Source organism: Rhinolophus hipposideros, assembly GCF_964194185.1.
Source record: "Rhinolophus hipposideros genome assembly, chromosome: 21".
NCBI classification, from domain to species: domain Eukaryota; kingdom Metazoa; phylum Chordata; class Mammalia; order Chiroptera; family Rhinolophidae; genus Rhinolophus; species Rhinolophus hipposideros.
The window spans coordinates 17679155-17693769 of NC_138067.1; the positions used below are offsets into that span (position 1 = coordinate 17679155).

Below are 14615 nucleotides of genomic sequence, written 5' to 3' on the forward strand. Positions count from 1 at the left end.
TAAAATCCTAAACTGTTAAGAACCTCCCAGGTGTCTTCAGCTAAGTGAGGTTAGGCTCACCAGGCCAAAAGAACAACAACTTGGTAAGAGGGAGCAGAAATAACAGCTTCGATCAGGCTTTTTTTTAAAATGACACCAACTGGCTACTTCAGAAAACGATGGGTTCATCCTTATCATCAAAGAACTTGGTAAGTGGTTGGATAGTGCTTGATATAGACCCTCATCCTAGAGAAAATGTAAGCATTGACTTCCTCACAGACACAGGAAAACAGTACAGTCTGTGGTTTTTGATGACGATGAAGCACCATTTTTAATCACTTTGTAGTTTTAAAACTTGAACAATGAGATAAGAGTTGAAAAAGGTACGTTGCATGGCTGCCTGGAAACATCTCTGAAATTACCATCTTTGGGAGGCATAAGTGATAGGAAAAGATGACTTGAATGTGAGCTGGGTACTTGATTCTATATTTGGCTTTTTGCCACTGCTGTGAGACCTGTCTAAAATCGACACTGTCAAAATCAAAATCAGATGTCCTATGTTAGTCTCAATAACACTCTCGTCCCCTTCTTACCCAACACCTAATGAACTTTCAGTATACTAGTTCCAAGTAGCTTGCAAGTGATTGTATCAAATGAGGATCCATTTATTTGGTCATCAGAAATTGCTATTTTCTCAGCAGTAAGGTCCTTGCCCTTCTGGAGCTTACAACAACTATTTGAGAGACAGCATGTTGGCTACTGATAATCTAATATGATGAGTAATGTTAGAGGCCGTGCACAGAGATCATGGACCATCTTGTGCTCCCTCTTAGCCATGAGACTAGCCCATAGACCCACACAGAGAATTCATACAGAAAACACTTCCCTGCTTGTCATGTGTTTTAGAATAACAGGTGCCAAGAGTGCCTTATCAAGTTATGTTCTCACTTTATATACTACATGAAATGCTCTTTTAAAAAATCTCGGGCTGGCCCGGTGGCTCAGGTGGTTAGAGCTCCATGCTCCTAACTCCGAAGGCTGCCGGTTCGATTCCCACATGGGCCAGTGGGCTCTCAACCACAAAGTTGCCAGTTCGATTCCTCGAGTCCCGCAAGGGATGGTGGGCTCTGCCCCCTGCAAGTAAGATTGAACACGGCACCTTGAGTTGAGCTGCCTCCCGGATGGCTCAATTGGTAGAGTGCGTCCTCTCAACCGCAAGGTTGCCGGTTCGACTCCCACAAGGGATGGTGGGCTGTGCCCCTGCAACTAGCAACAGCAACTGGACCTGGAGCTGAGCTGCGCCCTCCACAACTAACACTGAAAGGACAACAACTTGACTTGGAAAAAAAGTCCTGGAAGTACACACTGTTTCCCAGTAAAGTCCTGTTCCCCTTCCCCAATAAAATCTTTTAAAAAAAAATAAAAAATCTCCATTATACTTAGAAGGAAACTGAAGAGAAAATGTCATGCAAACCATCCTCATAACTTTGTAACTATGTAAATGATAGAAACTATTCTGTGTAACTCCTAGTTATTTCTAGCAGTCAGAAATATGCTTCGATTAATTCCATCCTTCTTTGCAAACCATCATGAATGGTCAATCCTAGCCTGGAAAATTTACTTTAAAAGCATTCTCTCTCTGACAAAGACCTTTATAGGCCTGTACCAATGACCTTCTGAAATTGGTCCCAATTAGTGATTATTAGCTCACCAGCACTAAACAATCATCACTCTTTTGTAATTAGATTCCTGTAGCTTCTAGTCCCTATTTCTTTACTGATCTACATTAAATACCACACTCAAGCCAAATCTTCATCCTTCATTTCTTTGCCCTTCTGAGTGCTGCCACTTAAAAATTGTCTGTTGACAAAACCACAGATTTCTACATTTAAAAGAGATTTTATTTAACACCATAATTGTATACAGAAACGGAGTCTTAAGTATGTGAAGTAACTTGCCTAAAGATACCCATGGAGTTAGTGGAAGAGCATGTATTCAAAGCAATCCTAATTTCTAGGCCACTCTTCTGCTTACACATGTGCTTTTCCAGGTCTACCTTCTCATGAGAGCAGTGCTATTCCCACTCCTTATTTTCGGACTTCTGCTCTTCGGTGGAACTGTAAAACTTCTCCCATTCTTCCAGGTCTCTGGTATGAAGATGCCTAGATCTCGCCTTGCTCTGACCATTCACTGTAGTCCCTTGCCCACAGGCTTTTTCCATTTGGATGTTCTAATTTCCAGTTCCAGTTCCAGATCTAACCTACCTCCCACCTTCCTCCCCTAAATTCTCCCTCAGCTTATTTCCAGTAGTGACAGCACCTTTCTTTCTAGACTCACAACCTTGGTTGGTGGTGAAATCAGTCCTTTTTTTCCTCTCCCTCTCACTATCACCACACTACACTAGTATCATGTTTTGTTCAGGTCCCGTGCATTTTGTCTAAATGATTTCCCTGCTTCTCTATTCTTTTGACCTTCAAAAAGTGACAGGTGTTTTGAAGCTGATTCCATTTACTAAGCAAATTATGTGAACTGTCAAAACTTCAGTTAACCTATCCATAAAGTGGGGTAGTAGTGATCTTAAAATGTTGTGAAGATTAATTGAAATAAGATATAAAATTTCAGTTGTAAAGTCTAACCCATAGATGCTCAATAAATATTTGTGGAATGAATAATTAGCTCCCTTCTCCTTATAGCTATAATGTATGAGTTTGAAGCTTTTCTTTTTTTTTTTTTGAAGCTTTTTTTTTCAACTACCTAAATGATAAAAAGATTAGATGTTAATACTTGAAGATTTTTTTAAATGATTATTAGTGTCTCCTTTGTTCTATGATCACATCAAATTCTAAGTATAGAATTTTTTTTGTCTTAGTCTATTTTTGTTTATAACAGCCCTGAAAGTATACAATTCAGTGCTTTTTAATATATTCACAAGTTGTACAACTATCACCACTATCTAATATTAGAACATTTTCATTATTCCAAAAAGAAATGTCATACACATTAGTAGTCACGCCCCATTACTCCTGGCAACCAACTACCTATTTTCCATCTGTATGGATTGGCCTGTTGTGGCCATGTTATACAAATGGAATCAAACAATATATAGCCTTTTGTGTGTGGCCTTTTTTACTTAGCATGTTTTCAAGGTTCATCTATGTTGTAGCATGTGTTAGAATTTCATTCCTTTTATGGCTGAATAATATTCCATTGTATGGATAGACCACACATTGTTTATGCATTTATCATTTTGTAGACATTTGGGTTGTTTCCACTTTGGAGCTATTATGAACAATGCTGCCATGAACATCTGAGTACAAGTTTGTATGTGGATATGTTTTCAGTTCTCAAGTTATGCCTATGAATGGAATTAGTATAGACTCTAGTTGATAAAGCAAACAATTTTCATTTCAAAGCAAAGTTCTCATGAACTAAAGGTTCTCATTTGGGGTGTTCCTTCCTATGTTGGTTCCTTAAGATTGAAATTCTTTGCACTGGACCTCACTGAGGACTGTGCTCCTTGAGGTGCTCGATACATCATGGAAACCAATAGAAAAGCAAGAGCCTGCAATCAGAAACCATACAAATGCCCCCAAATAATAAAGGATGCTTTCATTAGCACAGAGTAACAAAATAACCCCTAAATCTCCATGGTTTACTCTCACCAAAGCATTCATTTCACTTATCCTCCCCCTCCCATTTCATTTACTTTATTTTTATTTTTTATTTTTTATGTTTTCTCATTTACTTTATATATGAGGTACACTTCAGGAATCAGAAGGGAAAACTCCTAAAGGGATGCAAATTAAGTTAGATTAAGGCAAAAGTGTCCTATCCTCTGCTCTAGAGCATGAGTCTTTAGAGTGAGGTTAAGAACGTTTCCCGTTCTCTCAGCTAACCCCCTTTCCAACCTAAACTGAACGGAAAGGGAGAGAGGAAGGCATCTAGAACAGTTTATGGAATGATGTTTCCATTCAGTTCAGGAGCAGGCTTCAAGCACTGCCTTTACCGTTATAGAAAACCATGGCAAGGGAAAAAGTGTCTTTGAAGTAAAGCTTGTCGTTGAGCTTCATATGATCTGTCACGCAGAGGTCACTAATCACTCTTTTCTTGTTTTGCAGTGAATGAGATAATTGGGAGAGACATGTCTCAGATTTCTGTTTCCCAAGGAACAGGGGTGAGCAGGCAGTCTCCCCTCCCCGGTCCCGATTCGCTGGACTTAGGAAGATCCGACGGGCTCTGACAGTCTTGCTGCCACCTCGCACCCACCACGTACTTCTCAGCATGTTTCTCTCCTTGGACCTTGGGATTCCAACTCTGCGGCCTTCAGGACTGGTGCCAGGAGTTGGGATCACTGTGGGGAAAGCAGCATTCCTCCACCCCAGGCCTTGGGTATATTTTGTAAAAGAACAGGAGCAGCATAGGCTGTTTGAGCTTTGGGGAAACGAGCTTTGCTTTTTATTTTTGAATAGGATTCTTGTATATGATGGGTGCTTTCAGTGTGAATGCAGCAAGCTCTTCATTAGAGGTGCTGCTTTTCCGGTGACCTGGTTGCTTAGTTAGGATTGGTGATTTGTACTGCTTTATGGTCATTTGAAGGACCTTTAGCTTTGATATTTTTAAAATAGGAACTTTTGATAAAAACCTTCCAGAGGCAAACAGAAAACTAATTCTCCCAAGCCCAGCCCTATCTATGCCTCAGAAACTCAGCATGTGTCCTGAAGTCTTTCATAGATTCATAGGAAATAAAGCCAAATGTAGCTCATACCTCTTTATAAAACTGTTAGATAATAAGAGACCATTCCAATCATTGAAGTGTTGGAATACAAAATGACATTCCAGAGCATAGCCTTTTTGTAACTTTCTAGGTAATCTTCCTGCAGTCTCTCCATACTGACTCCATGTTGAAATTGCTTTTTCCCTCAGGACCTTGGGTAAGATAGCTACATATAAGGTGACTTTGAAAGGTAAGGTTTTAGCTTGGTAGCTTTAATTTCCTGCCATCCTACAAACAAGTAGGCTTTGGAGTGCTCTTCCCTTTTGTGTCCTCTAGTCCCAGACCTTTTCCACATGGGATCATTTACATTTGCCTACTGTAACCTTTGAAGCCAGTCTCATCATGATGGTTTAGGCAACTTTGGTGGTTTTAACTCATCTCTAGGGGCCAGGCTATGTCAGGAACTAAGCACAAATGAGCTATGTATGCTTTAGGACAGGAGCAGAGAAAATGCCAGACTGCAGATGGAAATCTCTGAAGTTTCAAAGTGGCATGGAAGGCTTATTCCTCATTCTGTTTACAGCCTAAAACGATTCTGGCCTACCCTGTTCTATCTGCATGGCCTAAAACCCAGCCTTTTCCAAAAAGGCTTTGAGGCAAATCCAAAACTGAGGTAGCATCATAGACCTGACGCTCCAGACCAAAGATGCCCTGGTGCTGCTGTGGGTGAGGCTGGTGCCCAAGGCAGGGGCCAGCAAGAAACTCCAGCCTGCTGTCTACCAAAGGAGGTGCCCAACTTGGGTGCTTTTTTTCAAGCCCTGCCCTTAACCTTCGTGTTAATGGGATGTTACTTGGCCAAGGCCTGGACCTATTTCAAAGCCTCTGAAATTTGCAGGATGTTTTCATATGAAATGATGTACTTTCATTTATTCAGGAAGCAAATTTTTTGAGTGCCTACATGTGAGACAGTGTGCTGGGCTGGTCAAAGGCTTGATGCTGTTATCCCAGGGGACTGTGGGTCCTAGACGCCAGGATTCTCTACTGAGGCCAAGTTCTGCACAGAGGAAGCCGGCTCATTGCCCACCACCTGTAGTCAGCCAGGTAGGAGCTGTTGATCCAGGATGAGGAAGTGGTTTGTTTTTTTCTTTTAATCATGTTTTAGATTCCTCCCCTAAAACTAGTTAAGAAAAATGTTTTTCCTTTAACAAATCACTCTGGTCCCTCTTAGAGCTGGGTGTTTTCATATTTTATCTGAAAGTGAGTTTTGTATCAGTGTGGATAGTGAAGTTTTTCAGTGCCTGTGGTTGGGACCCCTCAGCTTCCTTTCGAGGTTGGCCCCTGAGATGAGGTTCCAGAGAGCTGGCCAGACTTGCCTCTACCCTCGTGCCCCTGGTGTAGCTGCCTCACATGAGATTCTTGCATGAGTTCTTGCAAGATCCACGGGGAGTTGCTCTGCTGTCCTCAAAAATAAAAGCCTCTATGATCCAGAGTTGCTATGCACCAAATTTTGATGCCTTTTAAATACCTTGATGCCTGTAGCACTAGAAATGCTTTCCTATTTAAAATAAAAGTTAAATTTTAAAATAGAGCTTTGTATACTACATAAGCAGTTTTGTATCAGCTTTGTAAAAGCTTTGGTGTTAAGAGTCAATATTTTTTTGGCTTTGTAGATAAAGACTTAAATTTTTGTGCAACATAGTGATGTTAAAGCACACATCCACTGGACTATGCAAATTGAGTTCTAGTAGCAGCACGGAGCAGCTGGGCATAAGCACCCTTTCCCCTTCCAGCCCGTGCGAGATCTTGGGTTAAGGAATGGGATGAGTAGCCTTCTGCTTACTGGAGATGCAGAGAAACATGGCTGAAAACGGCTTTAAAAGGAACAGATGTCTCCAGGATCATGTGTGGTGCTGCCTGGGGTGCAGCGACCCCCCTGCCCAGGGCTCGTCACTATCACCAGAGCTCTGCTGGGTCTGGCTGTGAAGCCCTGTTTTGATACTCAGAACAGATGGTCATCTTTAAGGCTCAGATGGGCTCAAGTTGAAACCTTGTATTTTATAAAATGAACGATGTTAAGTTAAGGAACTGGTTCTCAGTTATGTTTACAGCACTCGGGATTGTGTTTTCTTGTATGTTTTGTATTTTAAAATCTTTTATAGGAGTACAGTGCTCCTTACACAGATACAAAGGGAAGAGCCCGCAATTCAGGCTCCTCAGTTATAGTGCTGAAATAATAAACGGTGACAGGTCAACAGTCTCCTTGAAATCTGCCTGAGTTTTCCTCCGTCTGGGGCTGGTGTGGAGCCCCTCACTTTGGGGGCCAAAGCTAAGGGCACTTCGGCTTTTAAAAAGTCCACGTGGTTAGGAACCTTTGTTTATTTTATGGAGGAGAGGGTAGAGTTCCAAATTCTTTCCGAAGCTTCAGTTCTGCACCCTCTAATGGGTGCAAAGGACATTCCACGGTGTCTGCTGAGTTCAGGACAACTGGCCTGCCCACGGTGTGCACAAAAAGTAGGCAGGAAGTCCCCTTTAAAAGTCAAGCCTGAGTTTTTGTGTGAGGGCCTCCTGCCCCCTAGTGTCTTCTGGGGATACTGCAGTACAGTCCATCAAAACAGCCTGTGGTTTTGCCATCTGACGTTCCTTAAGCCAAGCTGGAGGGGCTAGCACCCTTAGATGTGACCCCCCCTGACACAAGGTGGCCACTGAGGTCCCAGTACCCTGGGGGCTGGGATCAGTGCTCTCTGTTCCTCTGCCCCCCACCACTGGGATCTCTCCTGAGAAGCTCCCAGGAGTCATGCATTGAAGGCCCCAGGGCTTCCATTTAAGGCAAGCCTGCTGTGGACATCAGCCCCATGGAAGCTGTGGGCATGGGCCATAGCCAGAACAGACCAAAGGCGCTCTGGGTAGTAAAGAGGCCCAGATCAGGCCATTGGGAACAAGGTAGCACCATTGCATCCCCAGCCCTGCACGCAGGGTCCAGCCATCATCTTTGGGGTGAACAGCAGAGCAATAAGTAGGGGATGGAGCTGGGGCTTGAGCTCCTCTGGGTGCCTTCTGAGAGCTTGGACAAGCCAGAAAGAAGCCACTGGTTCTCTGGATGCAGGAGAGACATGTTAGCTGAGGATATCAGCCAGCTCTTACCTTCTGGCTCCCTCACCTATAAACACACCCACTCTTTGGGGGCCTGTACCACAGTGCGAGGTGGTTCACCAACAGGCATCAGGCTGGTGTAGTCATCAGGGGCTAGCTGCAGAAGGGTCAGAGATTTAGGGCAGGGAACTCTAGGCTCAGCCAGGTCCCCAAGCCCTGCAGCCACACCTCACCTGGTAGGCCTGGAAGACGCTGAGCAGATCCTTCATACCAGCTGTGTATGGGACACCCTGCATACGGACCAGGGCTCCCGGCTGGGACAACACTGAGGTGGGAGCGGAGGCCAGGGCAGCAGGGGGCGTGGTGAGGTAGCCCACAGTGGTGGGGGAGACTGGGGGGCTAGGGTGGGAGAGGCAGGATTTTAGTAGTACAGTCCCACATATAGCCTAGACTGAGACCTGCCTCCTCCTTCCCTTCCCTCTGCCTTGCTTAGTTCCTACTCCCTAAAACCCGTCTCTACAGTCATGTCCATCCTAGTTTGTAGACGGCATCAGCCAGCCACACCTGTTACTCCCTTGTCTCACAGACCTTGGGTTATTTGGCCCAGGCAGGGGATCATGTCCCTCCCCCAAACCAGGATGGGGCAGGACTGTGGAGTTCACTTAACAGCAAGGTACCTGGGGTAGTAGGCTGTGTAGTTCATGTAGAGTTGAGTGGCTGGCCCTGGATAGTAGGCAACGGGGGTGTGGGAAGCAGGTACCCTAGCAGCTGGGAGCAGTGCCGAAGAGGGATAGAGAGCTGCTGTCTCAGTGGGAATGAGTGTTGGGGTGGCCTGGAAGGTGGCGTAGGTGGGTGGCGAGAGGCCTAAAAGAAATAATAAGAGCACGTCTGCAGGCAGCCCAGCACTGCCCTGGGTGGGACAGCCAGAAAGGAATCCCTTCTGTAGAAAGTGGAAGTTATAACAGCCTGGTCCCCACATGCCTCCTTTCCCAGCCCTGGAACACTCACAGGGCAGCTTGCAGGGTGGAGGAGACATGCCACTGCGGCCCAAAGTGCCCCCCATCAGCACACGGCTCATCTCCTCTGTGGAGCAGGGGACCACCTCCACGTAGCGTTCCTTCATCACTTTCTTATGGCAACGCTGAGCAGCAGCTAAGGCCCGCTCTGCTGATGTCATCTGGATGAAGGCATCGCCCGATGGCCGGCCCTGTGTACACCTTCTTGTAAGCAATCCTGTTACGAAAGTGCTTTACTCCCAACCGCATAACCCTCCCTCCCTATGGGTGCCCCCTCCCCACACACACACTGGCAGCAGCCTCACCTGCTGGTTGAGCACCATGTGCACACCATGGGGCCGAATGTCAGCCGCTGCCTCCCCTAAAAAGCTCAGGATGTCTTCGATGGTGGCTGTGTAGGGCAGGCCTCGAAGGCGTACACAATCTCTCCCAGTCCCAGCTGCCAGTGGGAAGGGGATGGGCAGCAGTGGAGCAGTCAGTGTGGGAAGGAGTGGACTGGATGCGTAGCGGTTCAGGACCTAGTGAGGCAGGCAACAGGCTGGTCATGCCAAGTAGGGCAGGGACACGGGGGATGGAAGGGGGACCCTGGAGAAACACATAGTGGGTGGGGGAGTCCTGGGTGCTCACCTGCTGCACCTCGGCTGCAGTGCTCCGGAAGAGTTCAATGTATCGCTTACCCAGCATGCCCTTGTGCCTGCGCAGTGCAGCCTGTGCCAGCTCCTCGCAGGCAAAGAGTGCAAAGGCATCACCAGTGGGCCGGCCGTCAGGGTGGCGTACAAAGAGCAGCCCATCAGCACCCCCAGTCACTGGGCACTCTGGCCCCAGAAAGCCAAGCACGTCTGCTGGCCCAGCCGAGAAGGGCAGTCCCCGCAGCCTCAGGATCACTTGGTCTTCCCGTGACAGGAAACGTGCCACCTCTAGTGATGTGCCTTGGGGGGGGGGGGGGGACATGGGAGTCACCTACTAACTTCATGCCCTTCCAAATACCCACCCACACCTGGCACACGGGGGAGCGGAAAGGCAAGGGGTGTGGGGGAAGTGGGACATGGGTTAAGAACCAGGGGAAGCTAGGCACTGCTGAGGTCACACTCACCCCCTGCGATCTTTACAAATTCCTCTCCCGTTGCTTTGTATACCTGTGGGCACAGTGGGGACAGCCCGTGGGTCTTAGGCCTGGCTGGCCTCAGCTCTGCTCTGCTCCACTCCCAGCCCAAAGCCCCACCTCGATATAGCGGACACCCATGTGGTGCTTGTGTCTCTGCAGCGCTAGGTCCCGCTGCTCGCTGTCCACAAAACGGATGAGGGCCTCGCCATTTCTGCGGCCCTGGGCGTTGAGGCAGAGCGCTACACCACCCCTGTGGAGCCAGTGCTGCGTTAGTGCCTCCTGGGTAGGCCTGCCCTCCTGGGCCCACCCATCCTGCTGCACTCACCTGGCAATGTTGAGCCCTTTGAAGAAACGAGCCACGTCCTGGTCTGATGACTGCCAGGGCAGCCCACGGGCCCGAACGACTGTCTCGCTGTCCACCACGTCGGCCTTGCTGCTGTGTGGGCAAAGCACAGGGTCAGAGCTGGCCAGCTGCTGTCAGCCCCACCCTTGCCCCACACTTACCAAGGTCCTGTCTCATATTTCTGCTTTATCACCTCAGGCTTCGAAAACAATTGACCTGAGAGGAGATGGCATGGGGGTCAGCAGGGTCTGGTGGAGGGGCCCTCCCCACCAAGCTCTGCAAAAAGAGGACAGTTGAGGGGGATGAGGAGGTGGCAAAGGGGCTTCCATTTCATGGTCTCTCAGGGAAAGTAACAAATGGAGAGAGGGACTTCGAGGAATTAATAGGCAGGCGTTCACCAGGCCCTGAGAAAGAGCAGGTGACAGGTGGTGAGGGGAACCTTACCACTAGGCCCTTCAAGCAGGTGGAGGATGACAGCTACCATTGTCTTCACTTCCCAGACCCCAAAGTCGTCCTCTGTGGCATCTGTCTCCAGCCCCAAGTCTATGAGCAGAGACATGACTAAGAAAAAATTCCAAGCACAAGAGGGCCAGCAGGAGCACTAATCGTGGTTCCCACCTACGCCCACGTCTACACAGACACATGCAGAATCCCAGCAAACACACTTGTTTTGGCCCAGCTCATGTACGCCCTTACAGGTCCACAGCCCAGACATAGGTAGACATATGCCCACTTTCCAAATATACCCCAGCACAGACACAGACATGTGCACTCAAGGACTCAGCACATAATGTCAACTTGCATGTATTCATATAACCCACCAGCATGCATATACTCAGACACTTAGAGCCTACAGCCACCCCTCCACTTTAACCCTGCTGGGTCACAGATACCCTGTGCCATGGTGGCCACCGTGAGGTCCCTGGCAAGGCGGGCACTCGGGTGCTGCACATGGAACTCTCTGCGGAGGTCGTAGAAGGAGAAGAAGGTGTCGGGGAGCACCAGGTTCTGGGGGTACATGTGAGTGGGGATGAATGGGGGGAACGGAGCTGCCCTGCCCACCCCGACAATGGGGGTCCTAGGAACCCTACCCCCTATTGTGCCCTCAGTGGCATACCTTCCTGGAGGCCTCGGGGTGCAGGACCTGTCGCAGCAGCTGCTGCCCATCAGTGCAGAGCACGTAGGGGGCCCCGCCCAGCAGAGCCACATCCCCGCTCACCAGCTGTGAGAACTGGGGATAGGGAGTGGGGAGAGACAGACAGACTCATAGCTTGGCAGGCAGGAAGAAAGGGTGCAGGCTGCAAAGCTGGTTCAGCCAGATGTTCAGCCCTACCCTGCTTGGGGAGTAGGTGGCCACGCCTGTTGGGCCTGGCTCCACGTCCGTGTCCCCATTCTCCCCCAGTCCACTGTCACCTTCTCCAGGCCGAATGGGGGCAGTGACATATCACCCAAGCCCCCATTGCACACACCACAGGAGTCTGGAGTGGGGCCAGAGCAAACACCTGGTGGAGTGGGACAAGCAGGTGGGAAGGGGCGGGGCAGAGCAGGTTAAACCTGTCCCTGACCAGGCACCACCCTCAGACAGGTGGGGGAGGCCCAGTCCTGCCTGAGGCCCATCCGGCTCATGGTCAATGGCAGCCACGCCTCTAGGTCTGACCAACCGAGGGGCAGAGAAACTCCAAGGACAGAGCTCCACACCTGGACAGCAGGAGCAGCGTGAGCTTTGACCCACACCCCATCGACCGGCTGGCACTGAGCTGTTTGCTCACAGAGGGGGTGGCACTCCTGAAGTTGCCCAGCCCCTCCCCCAGCCTCCATCCCTGCTGGAGAATAGGTATAAGCACTAAGAACAGGCCCAAGAACCTCCCCCAGGCCAGTTTTACAATCTGAGGCAGGCAGAGCAAGGCGACCCAGCTCTCCTTCAGCACGCTCCCCAAGTAGGGACTAGTCGGGAAGCCCTTCTGGAAGAGACTAGGTTCAACATCTCTGTGCTTCCATTTCCTCAGGAACCACCCGAGTTGTTGGAAGATTAAACAATGTGTGCGTGTGAAGCACTTAACTCATTACACTCAAGAGTCGGGCAGGAGGTGAGCGCAATAATGAAGATAAAAAAGAAAAGAGCAGTGGGAACCGTCTCCCACTTCACCTGGGTCCGGGAGTCACCCTAGGCCTTTGCACTCAGGAGGCAGGTAGCCTCCAGGCGGGGTCCGGACAGCGCCCACGCCTGGCCAGCCGGCCGGGACAGGCCTAGACGAGCAGCTTACACCTGGCGGCGTCTGCCTCTGGGGCAGACACCGCCCTACGCCCCCGCTCCAGCGTCTCCCAGGCGGGTGGGTGGGCCCAGGACACAGGCAGCAGGGACCGTGACCTATGACCAAGCCCAGGACACTCAGCCCTTTCGGCTTCCGGCTGCTGTTCTGGGAGACCTTGCCCGGCTGGTTCCCGGAGGCGTCTCGGTCTCAGCCTCGCTCCCCCCACCCCGCCGGCCAGGGACTCTGGGACGGGTCTCACGGCCTCCATCCCCACCCTTTCAGTAAGGTGGATCTGGAAAGGCTGAAAAGCAAGACCCCACAGGAATGGCCCGCACACGCGGACAGACGCACACGCGGGAGCTGCTGAAAGTTTCAAACAACAGGCACCCGTCCTACCGCCCCGGCCAGTTAATTGCGGTGCGCCAGGCCTCGCCTCCTGCCGCCTCTCCCGCCGAGAAATGTCCCCGCGGCCCAGCAGTGTCTCCACTCACCCCGGCCCCGGCGCTCACCTGCTGCAGCACCTTGTCCAGCGGCTCCGCCCGCGCCAGGCTGTCGGCGCTCAGGCCACTCGCCTCGCGGCATTGCGGGCTCAGTGCGGCCGCCTCGGCGCGAATCAGTGATTTGTGCAGAGTCCCCACCTGCGAGCCGCGGAGGAAACCGATCAGCCACTACGCCCCTCGGATCCTGAAGCTCCCTGGGGACTTCACCGTCGCCTTTCCACCCTACCTGGCGGCTCCTTGGCTCCACCACTTGCCACACTAAGAGTATTAAGTCGGTCTCATCGGAGCCCAGGTCTGGCCCCAGGGCACCCGCCGTAGCCCCGAACAGTACGACCAGGGGTCCAGGCTCTGGGCCGGGGTCCGCCGTGGAGTTTGCGGCGGGGTTCGGACCCGGGGGCGGTGGCTGGGGTGGCGGCGGAGTCATGGCCGCAGAGGAAGGGGGCGCTCGGCCACACACACGCGGACCGACGAGGCGCACGCACGCACCGACCGACGGCAGACGCGGATCAACTTGGGCGGGACACCGTGTGTTGGGGGCGGCACCTGCGGCAGGGCTGGCGCAGTGGGCGCTGCTGAGACCCGCCCGCGGGGCCCCGCGAGGCGGGGCAGCTACCGGCCCCCGCCCTCTTTGGGCGAGTTACCTGTCCGCCCCGCGGGCCACGTGACCGAAGGCAGCTCTGGGAGCCTTGGGGGAGGGCTGCTAGAACCTAAGCCAGGATAGGCGTGCTCAGACGCCCGGCCTGGGCGCGAGTTTAGGGCTCGGATTCCCATTGCCCCAGCCAGCTGACTTCTGGGACGACCCCATCCCCATCCTCCTCCTTCCTGCTCCATGAGGCCTTCGCCAAGGAAAGGGCAAAACCAGAGCCTTCTAGTCCTAAGGATCACATTGGACTTGTGAAAATCACCAGGAAGCAGTCTAGGATTGGTGGGGGTCACGACGACCGGTCTGGGGGTGACAGAAGTAAGTCACCAAGGGTCAAAGGAGGCGATGAGAGTTACCAGGTATCACCCAGAGGCTTGTGGGGGAATCACCAGAGGTCGACTGGGGTGGAGGGATGGGGATCACCAGAGGTCATTAGAGCGGGGCAGGGGGGGAGGGGAGGCTAGAGGACACAGGGCAGGACTTATCCATGCAGGTGCGAAGACCGGACCTTAGCTTGGCTCCAGGAAGTGCCCGCGGTGCCAAAGCACAGTCGGAGGTGCGCAAGCCTCGGTGTTTGGGAAGGAGGGAGCAACCCCCCAACTCCTGAGAGAGGCACTCAAGACGAGGCTAAACCAGATGGTCCGGGCCTGGGGCCTCACCCCTACCCTACGTGGGGACTCCTGCCTGTTTTTGTCGCCCTACCCCCTTGACGACAGGCCTGTTGCCTGGAGATGTAAGCGCGCTGGCGGGTGGGGACTAGCGGCAAATGTGTCAAGTGTGCGTGCGGGAGTCGCTGATCCTCTTCTCCAACCCGGACCAACATCCCAATTGGGACAGTCCCGCGTGCAGGGCTTCCAGCACTTTTTCGACCCGTCGATCTTGGTGAGGCTCTTCTGAGGCGCGTTTCCAGGCCGCCCCGAACTTCCCCAAATTCTCTCATTTATGTGACTGAGAAACTGAATGAGAATCCGGG

The 14615-nt window shown here is 51.1% G+C and overlaps 2 protein-coding genes across 4 annotated transcripts in view; one reads left to right on the forward strand and one right to left on the reverse strand.

Moving 5' to 3' along the window:
* Nucleotides 1-6950, forward strand: part of NFATC3 (nuclear factor of activated T cells 3) — a 96616-nt gene extending 89666 nt beyond the window's left edge. The window contains 1 exon segment of the mRNA XM_081032659.1: nt 4098-6950. Coding sequence (XP_080888785.1) covers nt 4098-4219 — 122 coding nt within the window. The 3' untranslated portion in view covers nt 4220-6950.
* ESRP2 (epithelial splicing regulatory protein 2) lies at nt 6732-13515 on the reverse strand. Of its 3 annotated transcripts, none has more exons than XM_081032661.1 (16): nt 13226-13515; nt 13009-13137; nt 11365-11478; nt 11141-11255; nt 10692-10790; nt 10409-10463; nt 10230-10340; nt 10022-10154; nt 9893-9935; nt 9427-9728; nt 9105-9317; nt 8792-8990; nt 8461-8647; nt 8017-8182; nt 7884-7940; nt 6732-7786 (listed from the first exon to the last, which is right to left on the reverse strand). In XM_081032661.1, the coding sequence occupies exons 1-16, from the start codon at nt 13421-13423 to the stop codon at nt 7538-7540; spliced, it is 2370 nt and encodes a 789-aa protein (XP_080888787.1). In that variant the 5' UTR covers nt 13424-13515; the 3' UTR covers nt 6732-7537. The 3 variants fall into 3 exon arrangements, with proteins under 3 accessions (XP_080888787.1, XP_080888786.1, XP_080888788.1); XM_081032660.1 differs by having other exon boundaries at nt 10230-10367; nt 13226-13490; XM_081032662.1 differs by having other exon boundaries at nt 7063-7940; nt 10230-10367; nt 13226-13490.
* Nucleotides 13516-14615: the final 1100 nt, after the last annotated feature.

Coding starts and splice junctions, on each gene's coding strand:
- ESRP2 (XM_081032660.1), bottom strand. CDS start 13,423: ATGACTCCGCCGCCACCCCAGCCACCGCCCCCGGGTCCGAACCCCGCC. Junction 10,155..10,229: donor AAAGGGCTCAACATTGCCAG/GTGAGTGCAGCA, acceptor CTGGCTCCACAG/GGGTGGTGTAGCGCTCTGCC. Junction 9,729..9,892: donor ATTTGTAAAGATCGCAGGGG/GTGAGTGTGACC, acceptor CCCCCCCCCAAG/GCACATCACTAGAGGTGGCA.